We start from the raw sequence: 18,626 nt of genomic DNA, 5'->3' as shown, positions 1-18,626 counted from the left end.
ACACATAAAACAAAGTATACTTATACTCATACAAAAGAAAGCACAAAAACAAGTGGAGTTGATTAGTCAAGAATGTAAATTCAAATGTGTCAACAAAATTGAAGGCACACACATACACAGCTCAGAAATAAGACTACTCAGACCATCAGATCATGATGCTCCCCCCCCCCCACACACACACACAAACAGCACATTTATGACTAATTCTCCATGCGAGAGTGACTCTGAGACATAATCTGGCATTATAAAGTGCACAATGGAGATGAGGACACATGACATTTCCCTGGGAATGTTTTGGCACCATACCTCACAGATCAAATAGTACCACATGTATGCCAGTTTGTTGAGTCTGCCCGAGCTTGAATATATGCAACACAACAAAGATTGGGCCCGATAAATGTATGTCAAGCTTCCGGGAGTTAAAGTCTCCTCAAAGTCTTTAAAAGCACCCTGAAAATTGGGAGGATTATTGTTTTGGTCACAGTAACTTTCTATGGCATATTCTGGAAACAGCCACAGATAACTTTCTAAATAGCAGAAATCCTTTTTTTTTCTCTCAAATAGACTAAAAGAAGTGCTTAGAAAAGACTGAAAAAAAAATGGAATAATAATGATGATGATGATGATGATGATGGTAGTGGCGGTGGTGATGAACAATGATGATGATAATGTGATTATGATGATGATGATGGTGGTGGTGGTGATGAACAATGATGATTATGATGATGATGATGATGATGATTTGATGTCAGTCATGTGATTATTATCACGATGATGCTGCTGATGATATTATGACGACGATGTGATGACAATGTGATTGTGATTATTACAAAAATGATGGTGACGGTGATGTTATGTGATGATGCTGATGATGATGTATTGATACTTCTGATGATGTCATGATGCTGATGACGTGATGGTGATGATGATATGGACAATGAATACGAAGGACAATACTATGAATATTAAGAGGACAGAGCAGGAGGAGGGTAGGAGCAGAATAAAAAAAAATTGAACGCAATGGTGACTATGAGGAGGAGAAATTATGAATGATGAACGACAGGATAAAAAGACATAGTGGAAGAGCAGGAAGAGCAGATGAATATGCTTAGGAATGATTCCTACCATTAGGGTCCCTCAGGAGAACTCTTCTGCTGTCTCCACTGATGGAAATAGTGATTTGACGCACTCTGGAGTCAATGGGAAGTTGGTGGACCTGAATGATGCCATACTGGTAATCGGTGGACAGAAGATTCACCTTGCGAGATTCAAGCGTAACTTCCACAAATTTCAAAACCTGGTGGCCAAAGATAAAGAACAGGAAAAGATTTAATAATTAAGAATGAATTTAATTAGTGTTATGAATGAATTGAATCTGTGTTGATTGCAGGTTTGATTTCTAATTTCTATTGTATGCATGTAAGTTTACTCATTAATTCAGTAATTTTCAAAACATCTACATTTAGAAAGGGACATGTAATTGTTTGTTAAATAGATATACCCATGTCCTACTGATAAAGTTATTGACATTTTGAAACATTATCAGCACATCAAGAACAAAGAAGTACAAAGACATTTAAGTGCGCAATGTTTTGGGTTTTTTTTTTTCCTTCAGGGTTAACTTATAACATGGGGATAAGAGGAAAATGGACTTATAAAGTATTCAAAAAGAACATCCTTCTTTCTGGACTTCAGAATTTATTATGTTTAATACCGTTCACCAAAGAATGTATGAATCATTTATTTTTTATGTATTCCTTCTTTCTTTCTTTCAAAAAAAATACAGATATAAGAGATTCTAGCTATTCATAAAATGTAACAAGATTGTATAATCCAGGAATCAACCACTGTAATTGTCAATCTTGTAGACAACAATGCATATATTAGATAATCCATATTTTTTTCTTTATTAAAGAATAATTTCTTATTCATCAATACAATAGGATATCTATGTTGACAAGCACTAATGACATCAATCAACATCATCAAACTTTGGGATCTCAGCTTTGCATTCATAATATCAACAGAGAATTCCTTTTCTGATTTACTTGAATACTTGGTGTCAGGTGTGTACACAAGGACTTGCAAAGAATCATCATCATGTTGTATCTTTTTTCATCTAGACACCCCCCCCCCAAAAAAAAAAAAAAAAAAAAAAGAAAAAGAGGACAATGAGTTAGTTTTGACCAATAAAGATTCATTACATGCAAAACATCCTTGTCTGGGAATTTCCACTTGGTCGTTCTGCTGTGTATGTATTGACTTGTAGGGTCTGTCTATGGTCCCTGACAGCAACCCACACACTAACCACAAAATGCGTCCAGGCCCTGTCTTCACCGAGTATTTATAGCAAATGCAGACTTCCTTTTGTCTGAGAGATGCCCAGCTGAGTTTCTTACTTTCATGAGGTATTGATGATGACATTCCTTCAGACCTCAAAAAACCCACAAAGCTTCTCTGACTGACAGTCAGATCTAATGAAGACAACACCCTTCCACGAGAAATATGGAAAATATAAACACACAACCACATACACAAACACAGAGACATAATCAATTTCACCATAACCACACGCTTGAACATGAACACAAACACAAACACAAATACAAACACAGACACAAACACAAACACAAACAAAACTGTCAGACCAACCATGACAGACAGCACCCTTCAAAAAGTCTTCTGTATAAAACACACAGATATACATAGACAGAACAACAACACACACAATAACCACCAACACTAATACAAACATGGACAGTCATGTCTAATAAAGACATTTTCCTTAATGGAATTTCCAACAGAGAAAATTCAGAGACATTCACATACATACACTGATAAACCACAAATACAAATCCAATTGCACCAACAAGAACATAATCTTTCTTAAACAATAAATTATTAAAAAAGGGTCATAAAACAGCTACAGATTGTCCTGATCAACATTTCCATTGTGTGGCACTCATCTATTAACCCAGTGAGGACAGGCTGATTTTGCTACAGCACACATTTTCCAAAGACACTCGCCCGAGTAATACTCATCCTCAACGGGTTATAAGGAGTCTCATTCACATTTTCAAAATGGCATTACATACTCTGAAAACAAGATACAAATGACTGATTGGAGCCTATCCATTTATTGGTTACAGTCTGTGTGTAAGATATTTAAGATGGATATATGCCTGTACATAAGTACTACCAAGGAGGTATTACCTCCTTGGTACTACTGACCAGGTTTTAATCTCTTCCACATTGTAATCTGGGCTATTTTTAGCTCGGTGGGCAAGCCCTTTTTTTGAATTAAATTGAATTGAATTTATTTTCCATTTCCATGTCAACATGAACAACATGAACAAGAACAGAAACAAGTAAAAGTACAATTTACATATAGACAATTGCACAAAAAAAAGAAAAAAAAAAGATAGAGACAATATGAATGGCAAATGGATGGATCTCCAGAAAGTAATAAAATAACTTATAACTTGAAGATCCAACAACAATCATATAAAGTATAAGTTGTCATTGACATGCATATCAAGAACATTGAGATATTTGTACATACACACACACACACATATCACAATAACTCAGCCTGATTTAACCAAAAAAAAAAACTAATTATCTGATATATACTTTTGTAATAAATATTTTTTCAACTTTTTTTTTGACACATAACAGGTTTCATAGCCTTCCTTTTATAAGAAACACAACAAACAAAAGCAATAGTTCTTTATCTTTTATGTGGGCTAGCACAGCTTGGAGTCCATCATCTGAGATCACTACAAGGTGATTTAACCCAATGAAGACTAATCCCTAGTATACTTGGGCAGGTGTCTATGGTAAATATGTGTTACAGCAAAATCAGCCTGTCCTCACTGGGTTAACAGGACACAGACACATCAAAGATGTCATGTTAATAATCTCATATACAACATTACATGGCAAACATGTAAAAACTTATCATTTCAAGCTATTCCCCCTTAGAAACAAATAACAAACACACAGATCTTCCTGTAGATTTTTCATATAGTGCCTCTTTGATCAGATAATCACTCAGTTTGGCAATTACATTTGAAACTAAATAAGGACTGCACATTTTGCTTGCCTGGATTTGAGTGATCACGTCATCTACTCATTATGACCAGAATCCATCGGTCTACTGTGTATAAAAAAAATAAAATAAATATTGCTACCACACTCTAACTCCGATGTGTGGTGTGGTGGCTCTCATTAAGTCAGTACTAACTTCTATGGCAACATCTAACAATTATGGCAGCTATTTGGCACGCCTTCACAGTAGGCTATCACCTGTCAATTGATCTCTTCATAATTTTCTAGGAACATGTAATCTCCCATACACAGTGAGATGCTAGAGCGTGACAATGAATCATACAGGTGTGTTATACATATTCGCTGTAGAATTAGTCATTCTACGTGTAGGTTTTCAGGAGCATACAATAAATGTAAGTTGGTGGTCTAAACACTGTTGTACAAATCATGATTGCTTATCAAAATGCAGTCCTTTTGTAACTGCATCAAAGTTCTGCTATTAACAATGGTTCTAGACTCGAATCACTACTCTGTTCATGCTTTATGTCAAATTTGTAGAATATGTAAATATATATATTGAGGAACATTTTTTCTATGTTCACCAAATAGTTTACATAAGTCTATGAGCACAATGAAATAACTTCCCTCCCAAACATGTTTCTCAAATCACTTAATGGTATGTGGCTCTCAGGTATTTTTGCTCAATTCTGGGTACATATTTGCTATCTGAATGATTTGATCTCCAAAACATGTTTGAGGCAAAGCTATGCATGACCTTATATTCATTTTCATTGAAGAACTATTTAGAAACCCCGCTCCAGAAACGTGATTATCAGTGACTTCTTTTGCAAGTGTGAAACGGCTGGGGCCGCTACATTTGGGTCCAACCTGAACACCTGTTCACCTCTATACCACATGAAACATTATAGCCTTTGGTTTGGGGGCAGTTAAGGGAGGTTTCACACAGAAATTACTCACTGCAAGCAGCAATGACAACTGAAACAACAAATGCCTCAAGGACCACACAGTGGGGAGAGTTTGAAAAATGAACCACCTATTCTCCCAACTTTTGCTTATGTTCATTATTAGTACTTCATTTCATACCAAACTCATGCAGTAATAATTCATGAAACTATGCAAACAATACAAAATTAACCTCACTATGTGTTTCTACATGTTTTTGCACGCACACAACATGTGCAGAAGAAGCATACATATGTACTTCACTGAGATAACACAAACCACTCATTTCATCAAGTGGCTGTGTAAGATTATCTTTTTTTTTTAAACAAAATGAGGTGAAAACAAAATTGTATTGGATTCTTCCAACTGGCTACTTCTATTAAGTAAAACTGTTTGGGCAGTCATTTTTTTTTCTTTGTTCTTCTGGTGATTTCATTTCCCCTTTGAATGATGATGTACAACAATTTTGGCAAAATACTCATGTCACACTATCAAACACACACACAACAACACACATACACATGCACACACACATGCATACGTACTTCAAAAATAGGTCAGCTGGGGTCTGTTGTGACAATCCTCTTGAGTGTTACATCGGTAATTTGTGCGTCACTTTCCTTACTACAAGGAAACCTGGAAAGCCACCACATACACCTGTTAAGAAAACATACTTCTGGCTCCCTGTGGGGTTATGGCACAATGGTAAATTCACAGGTCATTTCATTTCCTCAGGCTTGTTAATGTGGCCTGACCCAATTGTAGTTCCTGTACCGGTGTCGAATCAATCCCCTGTACATGTCATAATAGTATAGTGTCGAGGCTATTCATTTCTGGGTCATTGCCTGTTAATAGTATTCTCACTAATGTTCATTCAGCTATTACAGGGAACCTTCACCTAAAAAGCTCCCTTACGTTTTGTACATCTACTTCTCAACCATCCTACTTTTCCGAGAAACAGGATCCAAGAAGGTGAAAACCAGAAGGGAGGTATGCTCCTTCTTGCACGTAATACAAGCTGGCATCCTTCCTCCTTGTACGGAAACCAAGCAACAAATTAAAAAGACTTGCTGGTGTGAAAGGACAGGCTATCAATGGCTCTTATTCTGATCTTTGTGATTCTGAGGACAGGATGCATTCCAACGAATTCTGAGAGATGTCTCTTCATGAATGGATTCCCACAGCCGACACCCGCATCGTGAAGAAGTCGAAAGGGATCCTCACCCTGTTCCCCGAAACAGGCTTAACTGATCACTCAACCTGTTAACCAAGCTCTGGCGACTTGCCATATTGGCAGATACATCTCACTTCTGTTCATCTCTACTACTGGGGACGTACTTGATATAGAAGTTGGTTCCTTCTATTCTCATCGAGCTTGTTTGTTTCAGTGGCAGCAGAGCAAGCAAATCCTACGCATTGTGCAGAAATGTTGGCACAGGAAGTATGGAAATCTCACCAAAAATCTCACGAAACTCCCAGCTTCCTCAGGAAGAAATGCCCCACAATATTGAATTTGATAAAGAAAACAACCTGATTAATTCCCATGAAAAAGATGTACAATCTAATCTGCCAGACTTTCAAAGAATAATTTCCTTTATAAGAAATCTTAAAAAAAAAACCAGCAAAACAATAGGCTTATATCAAATAATGAACTACTTGTTTATGATACAGTAAGTGTGGTCTACCAATAGATGCCAGTATACTTATGCTAAAAAAATACAGAGTAATTACTAATCATGACCACTCCAAATTAGCTCTGGTTTTGGAATTGTACTCTTGCTTGCATTATCCTTCTCCTGATTTTTTTGAATAAAAGTCTGAAATATGAAGCAAAGACAGGATATTTTGCTGCCTTTTCACTAATAAAAATTGTTTGTGTACTTTCAATGGTTCTTTCACTGTCTGTAGGACTTGGATCACTTAATCTACATGGATGAATGCAGATTAAGAATTGAAAAGAATCAAATCAATTCAAATCAGATCAAATCAAATCATATTACATCAAAGGAATCAGTATTCATACTGCCCCCTTCTACCTGTCAAGTATTAACACCATTATCCTGAACTGATCAGGGGAGAAAGAATTATTCATACTCCATAGTGATTCTCAATTTGGCTTCTTCAAAACGAGTGCTCATGATCAAAATTGTGATGTGGTGCCCTTTCTGTCACAGGCTGTCACTGGCTGTCTCAGCGTTTCCTGGTGTTGAGGTCTCCTGGCCATATATTGCGCAGGTAACTCACTGGTCACGGGGTCATGGGACATAATGCGTCATTCTTTCGTTGCAGCGTCACCTTTACTACAACAAAAGGAAGGTGTGGTCATCTCGAGGAAGACTCTCTCAGTACAGCACCATCGTTACCATGGCAACCCAACGGTCTCCATGTCGACCGGGGGACCCAATATCGGGAGCAAACGTCACTAGAGAAGGAAGGTTCTCATCGCAAGGACAGCAAAGAGGACATCCCGAGAGATATTTTTATCCGCAACTGGCCTTGCCTGACTATCTCCGCCCATTCTACTAGTCACTTCCCGATCTTCTGTCCCCAGGCCATTTGATTAATAAGAAATAAGATTCTAGGAGATTATAATCACTTTTATCCTCCACCTATTTGCATCCCCCCCCCCCCCACCACCTCCCCCTAAGCAGTTGCACAACTCCTCAGGGAGAGATATTGTTGCTTCAAATGTCAGATGATTGCCCTCACAAGGAGCCTCCCGGCATTTCCTCTGAAAATAATAGGCTTCCTGAATATCCGTGGAGTTGACGATTTTAAGCACTCTATTGATCTCACTGATTAAGCATTTCCACCATGTGGAGTGTTACCATGTCGCTCTCCTATTACAATAATATATAATATTCACAATGGTGGGTTTTACTTTAAAAGAATGGGTTTGAGAAGCAAGTTGCATTTGATGCAATTTACACTGTACACATCCATACATCATTTAGGTGTCTTGGGACATTCCTGAAGAACACCACAAATGATTACAGTCCATCATCTCAACTGCAGTGCAGGATACCTCTGGAAAACCAGAAGCTCAGCAAAGAAAAATGATCCTATTAAAAGGCTGAAGGGTAGTTGACAACCATGAGCAGGAAATACCAATGCATAATAATAATAATAATAATAATAATAATAATAATATTGATAATACTAATAATAATAATAAGGTCTTATTTACCCAGGGTAGCCTCATCAGTGTTGCCACTGCTCTACCAGAGGGCCCTGCTATTATTATTACCCTAGCGTTGCCAGGTACCCATTCATACACCTGGGTCGAGAGGGACACAGTGGGTAAAAACATCTTGTCCAAGGATGTAAGCACTGGGCGGGATTCGAACTCGGGTCCTCCGATCAGGAGTCGGGAGTCTTATCCACTATGCCACAGCGCCCCACATAAATAAGCATAACATAAATAAGGATATAAACACCAAAACATAGATCTCTTTATGCTCTTAGTTCTGAAAAGCTAACCAGTTGATATTTTGCAACCACATTGATATTTGAAGTCAAGACTAAAACAATACCCCTTTCATAAACTCATCCTCCTATTATCCCCATAAGAATAATGCGGACAATTCAATAAAAAATGCGTTCACAAACTCTGAAAATAATCCGCATTATTTTTACGAGCGCCCGTCCTGAAAAAGGCGGATAATCGTCATGGTGACTGCACACGTCCCTCCTGCGGGAAAGACAGGTGACGTTTGACCGCACCCCGGCAATTATCCGCATTATTTGGGTTTGCGTTCATAAACTCAAAATCTGGTCCCGATGTTGCTATTATGCGGATAATAGAAGGGTCGAAATAATGCGCATTATTCTATCCCCGCTCCGATTTTACGACCAAATGTTGCGGATATTATCCGCATTATTGAGTTTATGAAAGGGGTATAAGAGACCCGCGGGTCTAGCGCTCACCTGAGTATCGCAAGTTCACCTTTCACGCAGTCACTAATCTAAATTATTCACAGCTCTACTTAAATTTAACCAGGCATTCTCAAGTAGAAGATGAAAATGTACAATAAGGGCCCAAATTTTTAAGATTCCTTAATTTGGGGGGGATTGGGGCCCCCTGGGGCCCTCTGGGTGGGACATGGTGCCCATTTTGATAAATTAAGATCCTGACCCCCTAGGGATGCTACCTGCCAAGTTTGACAAGAATTCATCATGAGGTTTTCAGGAAGAAGATGAAAATGTACAATTCAGGCCCCCTTGGACCTTTCCAACCCCTCCCCCCCTGCCCCCAAGAGGGGCACCCCTGGATCTGCTATGAACAAACTTGAAACTACAGTCATTAATGTACACACTCATAGTATTATCTTAGCTCTATAACTTCTGATTCTAGAGAAGATTTTTAAAGATTCCTTCATTTTGGGGGCTTTGCCCCCCCCCCCCCCCCTGTGAGCCCCCTGGGTGGGGCATGGTGCCCATTTTAACAAATTGAGATCCTAACCCCCTAGGGATGCTACCTGCTGAGTTTGGTGAAAAAGAGGAAGATGAAAATGTACAATCTAGGCCCCATGTATAGGACCCCTCCCCTGGGTCCCAAGGGGGGCATCCCTGATTCTGCCATGAACAAACATGAAACTACAGTCATCAATGGACTAACTCATAGTATTAACTTAGCTCTATCACTTCTGGTTCTAGAGAAGAAGATTTTTTATAGATTCCTTAATTTTGGGGGGTTTGGGCCCCCTGGGGGCCCTCTGGGTGGGGCAATTGAGTTCCTAACCCCCTAGGGATGCTACCTGCCAAGTTTGATGGAAATCGGTCTTGGGGTTTTCAAGAAGAAGATGAAAATGTAAAAAGTTTATGCACGACAGACAACGCACGACGCACAATGGACGCCGGACGAAGGGCGATCGCGATAGCTCACTTGAGCCTTTGGCTCAGGTGAGCTAAAAATGACTGGGAAAGATACTTTGAACTTTGAACTACATTCAGTCTAGTTCCGAAGATAATGATTAACAAACTGCCCAGCATGGACATAAATGAACTTGAATAGTTTATGTGTTCTATACTTGTAGCAAAGGAAAGACATACGGCCAAAAATTGACAGCATGTTGCTGAAAAAAAAAGAGGCATAAAAAGTTGTGAGGAGTGGAAATTGATCCTCCACAAAGAAGTTACCTGGAAATAGATCCATGACTGTGATTTTGGACAAAATGAAGATGGCTCAATCACTGGGCACATTATGCGCCCCCTCAACTGTTGTTTTCAAAGAAGAACACAACACACACAGAAAGACATGAATGTACATGCACACATACACACAGACAACAAACCATACATAAATAGACGCACACACACACAAAAAATAATCAATAACAAAACAAATAGGTGATGGAGTAGGTTCATTCTCTTTCTACATTTCTCTCTGGGAGATCTTCGTGGTTCCCCTCATGAGGACAAAAGGGATTGGGAGTAACTTCAGCCAATCCTGTAATATTGATACCCTACGTTCACTTGTAATTCATATGAGGGACCTCCGTGACCTACAGCTGACCCAGAATCCTTGGAAATGTTTGTATCCGAAGGACTGAGTCACAAACACTATTTGCCCACTTACACTACTATTTCAGAGTTCACTAAACCCAGGGCTAATTTGTGTCCATTGTTCTACATTTTTCTTTCTTGCCTTCGGTACATGAACTGGACAAAAAAGTGATTAAAGCAAGTGTTCTGCACATAGTGGAATAAAAATCATACCAGAAAAGCTACCTGAGGAAGACATAGTAATATAAAGGACTGCTGGATTAGGAAAAAAAAATCAACTTTCACTTCCTGAAAAAAAAAAAAAAATTATCACACAATTGAAATAAATTCTTTAAAAAAGGAGTAATGCTAGACTAATGTAGATTAAGACCTCCCACACCATCCATATAACAGCAATATCTAAACTTGTATAGCTCTGGAGATGATTTGAAAAAAGCTGAAATTCTCTCACATGGTTTAAAATAAAAGATTTTAGGCCTATTCTCACTGGGAAATATCACTGCAGCAAAATTCATGATGTTTGGACCTTGCCCACTCGCATGGCACTGCACACTCACAATATTACTACACTGATAAAACTTTGGAGGCTTTTGATACTAAAATGCTGTACTGTGAGTAGTTTGAAAGTTTGTAGGCAACCATGTATGTATGTGTATGTTGATATGTAAGCATTGGACTTGCCAGGTGGCTGTAATTCATATTGTAATTTGTATGTCTTGTCATGGGGAGTAATCTAAATGGTCAAGGAGACACATGATAATATTTGAAAACATTCAGAAAGAATTTCATGCAAAGTGTAAACCCATTGAGGACAAGCTGACATTGCTATAACAGGCATTTCCCAGAGACAACTGCTCTAGTACATGTATATTTGGGACTAGTCTTCAACGGGTTTAGGTAAATCACACACAGCTGTTCAGGTTCTTTGGTTAGTTTTGGCATCAATGCTTTAAATAAGCAAATTTAAAAAAAAAAATTGAGAGTTTTCCAATGTTGACATTTTTTTGACTGTCAGTGCGAGTGGCTCTTTTGATATAACTGACAGGGAAGATGATGATCAAGGATAGGTGTGAGCAAAACATGGGTGGGGGGGGGGGGGGTAGATACATAGTATGTGTAGGTGTAGCATGTTGAAGTCCCTGGGGGCCAAGTTTGCTGATTCATACGTTGGAGCACCAAATGCATGTTGGCATGAGTCACATGTAACCAACATCAAAATTAAAACATCAAAGCAGGCTGGGGATTTTACAGGGGACCACACTTCAGTCTTTAATCTATCATTGGCCAGTCATTGGTCCTCACACTGAAATGTTGTTACATGTGCTTATAAATGCTGAGATTTTTGGGTGATATTCGCTATTCAAACGGTCCATTAATGCAAAAATGAAATAAGGTTTGCTATTCTGAAGTTTAGTTATTCTGAAAATGAAATAAGGTTTGCTATGCCAAGGGTTCATTATTCCAAAACATACAAATTCTGTATTCCTACAGGCTTGTTAATCTAAAAACTAACAAACCTTCAGAATTATTAACCTTTCTTCAATTTCAGATAAATAAAACTTCTGAATAACATACCTTGTTTCATTTTCAGATCAACCAATCTTCAAAATAATAAACTGTAACCAGATTTTTACCCAAGAGAAAAAAATAAAAATAAAAGCAAGTATAATTGCTGGACAGATCAATCTGAGTGAGATGAGAAGACCTTAAAGTAATATAATGGGAACCTACCCTCATAGATGATGTTTGATGCTCTACTAGTGGTACAATTTAAAACAGAACTCCATCCATGTTTTATGTGTATAAGTTTCATTGGTTACAACCTCTTTCATGTTTGGAAGTGCATAATAGCAAGTGACAAGACCTGCTTGATTCATAATCAAGAAAGCATGACAAGGAATATTTTATTTTTATCCCTTGGTATTGAAATGTTTTTGTCTTTGTTTCTTAAATCGTGTTTCTTAAATCATTGAGGACGGGCTGATACTGATACAACACGCATTTCCCAGACACCTGTCTAACTATACTTGGCAGGGGCGGATCTAGGAAATCCGTAAGGGGGTCAAACAATATTTCTGGTGCTACTTCCAGGTTTCATCTCATTTTTTTTCTTTATATTTCTTTTGTTTTAACAATAAAGAGGGGGTGCACACCCCCCCCCCCCCTGGATCCCTCACTGCTCGGGACACGTCTTGAAGAGGTTAATAGTTTGAATAGGTTTGATTTGTCTCTAGTTTACTTACCAGGTCCACATCTGACTTGTTGAGCATGAAGACCTGGCCAGAGCTGGTGGCAGCGATCTGCTCATAGGCCTGGAAGCCTGGATGCGACTGATTCCCGCAATCTCCAGTCATCACGAAGACAACCTGCATAGAACGACACAGAATAAACCCGAATAAACAGATGATAGCAAAGAAAAATACACAACGGACAACGCATTACAAAATAAAAGAGGAGACTTTCTGTTCTTGTTGTAGGTCTTACTGTTGATGTTATTTTTTTTTTTCCGGAAATGAGGAAATTAGATTGCATGCGATCACCCAACCAGCTGATGAGGAATCTGCCTGGATTGGTAGCTGGACAAGCGATGCCAGTTGTCACGGACGTACACTCATACTGCCTGTCAAGATTTTCAAAGATGCACCGGCACTGCTATCTCTCTCATAGGGTTAACAAGGGGGACATATAATCTGGGTCAAGCTTTAGCTGTCAGGGCAAGAAGAAGGAATCGTACTTGAGCAAAGGAAAGTGTGTGTATGTGTGTGTGACAGAGAGAGACAGTAAGATAGCAAAGCATCCGTGCAGCCATATTTTGGCAGAGAGGTTACGGTCCTTCTCTCATTTGTACCCTGCTTCTCTTTTTGGGTGGCTAAACCCATCATCCAAAGCAGAACTTCGGGTGCATTTATCGACTCACTTCTGGTGCAGCTTTCAGGGAGTTTTGGGTAGTTGATGGTAAAACACAAAGCTGTTTTGATTATGTATGGGGTTAGAAACAAGTTTCTGACATGCCGAAAAAAGTGTGATCGCAATACGCAATTGAACCAGAAACGCATTTCTGGAGAGTTGATATGCAAAGTTCTTTTTGAAACACATTTGTAGCTCGGACCTGCCCATGACAACCGCTGCCAACTACACATCTCCGCTCCTTGAGTCAAACGGCAAGATGGAGCTGCCTAGTGACAAGACCTCCCAACTGACTAATGACAGAGTTGATAAACCAACAACTGAAGATATGTGATCTGAAAGACTTTTGCAAACAGGTTTCGATAGTAAGTATTAAAATGCGGTTCAAACATTAGAGAGTTGATAAATGCAGCCTTAGAAGCAGGCAAGGTTAATGAAGTTGGGCTGATTTTACTCAGTGAATGTACATAAGCACATGCTCTTTTTTTCCTTGATCATACATTATGTTGTCTGCAAGGAGAAACAATCATCACTTGATGTGAATGTTTGCTTTTTTAATGGCAAAACAGCACCGCATGTTTGTGGCGTCTGTGAATTCATTCTTATCTCTCGACTGATGACATATATTCACAGATTACCCATCACGGCATGTGATGACATGTGCCACTTCAAAGTCAAGACAATACAATATTCCACGTTGACTGACTCCCTTATCAGCCAGATTTGTTTCCTCGATAACAATGACATTCGCTTGCACTTCTGTCAGAACCTGAGGTGAAGGGATTCGTGCTGAGTACACATTCCTCTCCTGACACATTCTTGTTTGCCCATGTCCCACAAGAACTGGGATAGAAATCTATATTAGGCCCGTTCACACACAAGGGAAAAAGTGCGATTTAAAAATCGATTTTCTTATCGCGATCAAAATTTCGAAATTTTTTCCAGTGTGGACAGAAAAATCTCACTAATTACCGCGATCCTTATCGCGATCCAACTCGCACTATTAGTGCGATTTTTCAGAATAATCGCGATTATTTTGCCAAGCGTCGTGTGTGTGAGCGCGATCGAGATTCGGAAATCGGTATTTTTAATCCCATCGTTCGTAGCGCGTGCGAAACTCTATTGGGACTGCGGACGGGGTCAGTCTTCGGTCATGCAAGTTTCACGCATGAGCAGTTTGGCCACTGATCGTTCTTTCCTTGCTGCGAAGTGCGATTTTTCCCTGTGTATGAACGGTCGAAAAAAAAATCGAAATTTGGATCGCGATTGAAATTTCGATTTTCGTTGTTTGTGAACGGGCCTACTGTGTGTCAAGGTAAGACTCCCGGTTAACCCAGATGATCAAGAGCCTGAATGGTTGGCACACTTTGGACAGGGAGATGAATCGACAAGGGGGGAAAAAATGATGAACACACCGTGCTCATTTCACTTATGAGTAATGCCAAATATAGTCTGTCTTCAAGACCCAAATCATTCTTTCCCCATGAGGTAGACCTTACAGAAGCAAAGGTCCATGATCTCCTCTGAGACCCTAACTGTAGACCATGACAGAGTCAGATTACTTGAGGATACTGGTATGTCCTTAAAAACAAACATACAAACAACAACAACAACAAAACAATGAGATGTTGGTTCTTCAGAAAATCTGAAATAAACCCAAACAAACAGACAATTAACTAGACACTGATTACAAGGTTAACCTCAATACTGGATAGTAACACAATGGTATCTAGCAGGTGACACTCCAAGAACCATACAAATCTTAAAAGAGTCATCTACTAGTACTAATACTCTCTCCACAAATGGATTACCAATGGTAATGACAGTGTTCAATATGTTTCTTTGCTCATCGATACCAATCAAGGCGTATTTCTTCCACACAGACATCATCTGTCAGTCCTATCAATTACAATTCCAGAGAAGACTTGCAAAGCACTTTCATCATTTTCAAAAGAAACTGAGATTTACTGTAAAAGTGGAAATTTTTGTGGTGTTGACATTTTTGCGCATTTCGCGCAACCAGAACCTACATGTAGCGTGAAAATAAAAGCATGCAAATATTTTTACATGCCATATGATCCAGTAGTTGATGTCTTGATTCCGCGGAATTAAAAATATGCGAAACTCTTCTCACCCGGCCAAGCGCGAAAAATCAGTAGTGCGAAAATATCCACTTTTACAGTATCTTAGAAGAAAATGATGGGTTTTCATCAAAGTTAAGTACAGTTATGTAAAGGTCTGTTAGAATATCACATCTGTAGGGTGGCTCCTTCCACTTCAAAAGCTGAAAAGAAGAGCACTTAATATAACAGCATTGCTTCATTGAAAGACAACTGGGCAACGCTGCAAGAAGTTCCTTCTGGGACCTTTGGCCAATCAAGCAATTAGGACAAGTTGCCTTCCCTTGCCAACACAATTAAAGATCCTGGAAATTTCATTTGAATATGGCATTTCAAACTGAAACAGCATTTGTTGAATTGTAGCTCAAACTACCCACGCGTCTAGTCGTCAGACCTTCAAGGTTGTGATTGTACCACATATTGCTGCCTTTTAAAAGACATGAAACTTTTTATTTAAAAGTTTTGTTATATTTTAATCAATTCTTGTGAAACCTATACTGTTTTATCTGACAATAACCTTTTTAGATCTCTTGCATATGAAATAAATATCTATATTCAAGGAAGCTTTGCTATGTGTATACTTTAAAACAAAACCGAGTCAAACTGTTGCTTACAGGACATCACTACTCTAGTTTTAATAGAGGAAAGACAGCCAAGAGGGTCTTCCCCTTTTCCACTCCAATCCTAATTCACTTCCTGGAGTGATTCTACCCTTTTTAACAAAAATCAAACTCGTTTTTGAAAGTTTCCTGTTACTGTGAAGGGCATGTGTTCCTTGTGTGTTGGCTCATTTTGGCAAAAAGGCATTGACTATTGGCTCAAAATATATTTTCCTGCCATTTTGGAGGAGGAACAACAGTGGTAGGCTCATTCTCGTTGATAGGAAATGGTGTGACATTTGAATGATCTTTTTTTTTAATATACCTTTTTATTTGCACTGCAACTAAAAATTGCATGGTTTGAACATTTCTGCCATTGAAATATCATTTGGTTTGGTAGTCTGCAGCATAAAAAAAAAAGACACATTTTGTGTTGGAAGCAGGGAGGAATCCACATCAAATGGAAATCATATGGCGGGAATTTTCTGGAGAAATTGCTCTCATTTGAAACATGAAACTTGTAAATCACACTAGTAAACTTGGCATAAAATTAGAAGAAAAAAAAAATCATACTCCAGTCTGCAATTTGTCAAGTAGTGTTTTGGATGATTTTTGACACATCTGCCCTGCAACTTTCTCCAATGTCACATTTTCTATATATATGAAGTGTCACTGACAGTGCGAATGGCCTGCTTTTAATGGACTGAGTATAAATTACATGCAACTTTCCTCAGACAGTAAAGGGGGCATTATAAACCAACTGGCTGACATCAAAGGGTAAATTAACTGCACTTGTACCTTAAATATCTTCTTCCAAGCAATTTCTAGTTTTCTCTGTGTCTACATTAGTATGTCTCTCAGTTTTACCCTGGTCCATTTTAGGGTGTGGATTAAATGCGTTTCAAATTATCAATCCCCCATGAAAAATGATTCCAATCGTAGTAGTTGACTGTTGAAATAAATATCACAGAAATACTGTTTCTGTTCAATGATTTGGTAGGTACAACCTCCTAACTCTTCAAACTTTTCAATAACTTTCTTAATCTGCGTTCAACTTAACCCACTGAAGTATAATCCTGAGTATTCTCTGTTTGAGGTAAATGGGTAATGCGTGTTATATGATAATCCATCCATCTTCAATGGTTATCAATTATGTTTGATTAGTATTACTCTATCCATTATGTTAACTCTAAACATGAGGTGGACTCTTACCTCAAACCTATTTACCCCCCCCCCCCAATTATTTTCTACTGTCATCATCGTTGGCTAAGTTGAAAGAAAACAAATAGGTGTGATTCCTTCCCTTTATTTGTTTAGGGTTTCCTCTATGGTTCCCTCCTTCCCTGTTCATATGTATATATTTCTCTCATTCTCACTCTCTCTTCTCATCCCTCTTCCTCGTTGAGCACATGATGAGGAAAACATCACAAAGCTTTATCCTTCCCCTGTCTCATCTCTGTTCACACAAACTGACAGTAGGCACCCCTGCTTGTGTATTTTTCCTCGGCTATCCCATAGCCTCTCTGTGTTTTTCATACGCAGCACAACAGCGGCAGAGACCAGCTACCGTGGACCTGCGCCGCCGTTATTAACAGATTTGCCGTTAATCAGGGAGAAGAGATCCCCTATCTTTCTTCAAGGGGTGACGACAAGGAAGAAAGGAATATGACGGGAGACGGAGAGAGAGAAAAAAAAAAAACAGAAGCAGAGGGAGGGAAAGAAAAAGCTGGTTTTGACATCCTGCCTGATACCCCAGCGGCAGGAAGGACAGGGAGCCAACCCCTATCATGAACTTTAACTGACATGTGAGAGCCTTGGATTTGGTTCGCCATGCACTGCGCAACACTGGCATTTGACTGTCAGTGTGTGTGGTAGGGCCTACAACAACTCGGGTGCACCTGTCTCAAAAGATCTGCAATGTATTCAGGAGACTTCAAAAGTGAACTGTATGTGACTGATTACGATGAGAACATAGAAAAGTTATCAACACATCAATTTCTTTAATGTTGGTAACCTTAAAATTCTCAAGACTTTAAGCTTTCCAATGATCTACCTTACTTTATTTTACAACATCCAGATAAAACTTGAAAGAGTGTGGAAGTAGTATTCACAGAATTTTTAGAAGATTGGACCTACTGTATAGGAGATAAGGAATTTATACATATTGGAATGTATCAAAACACCTATGAGGAATTAAAAATCAGACAATTTCCAACATACTGAGACATTGGCAATGACGTATTTACATTTTCAAACCTCTGATTATTAAACAGGTAATTAGTTTCTTTTTCCAGCCAATTCACCAGTTAGTATTAAGTGTAAATATACAACAATGCCTTCCATCTTTGAAGTCTCGACTGCATGCCATTGTTTTATTTGATCAATGTCATAACCAACAACCACATAGGTTTAATTTTGTCAATATTTTTTTTCTTATATTAACTATTGATTTTCCCCTTATTTTTACTCTTTTCAACGAGAG

The 18,626-nt window shown here is 38.7% G+C and overlaps 1 protein-coding gene across 1 annotated transcript in view; it reads right to left on the bottom strand.

Moving 5' to 3' along the window:
* Positions 1-18,626, bottom strand: part of LOC140240711 (hemicentin-1-like) — a 142,663-nt gene that overhangs the window by 92,279 nt on the left and 31,758 nt on the right. The window contains exons 3-4 of the mRNA XM_072320475.1: positions 12,762-12,884; positions 1,126-1,297 (exon numbers count right to left, since the gene is read on the bottom strand). Of these exons, the coding sequence (XP_072176576.1) occupies positions 1,126-1,297; positions 12,762-12,884 (295 nt within the window). The remainder of the gene's footprint in view (positions 1-1,125; positions 1,298-12,761; positions 12,885-18,626) is intronic.

The sequence above is a fragment of the Diadema setosum genome, chromosome 17 (assembly GCF_964275005.1).
Source record: "Diadema setosum chromosome 17, eeDiaSeto1, whole genome shotgun sequence".
NCBI lineage: Eukaryota > Metazoa > Echinodermata > Echinoidea > Diadematoida > Diadematidae > Diadema > Diadema setosum.
Note: the sequence above shows the minus strand (reverse complement) of the source record. Positions and strands in the feature narration are given on the sequence as shown.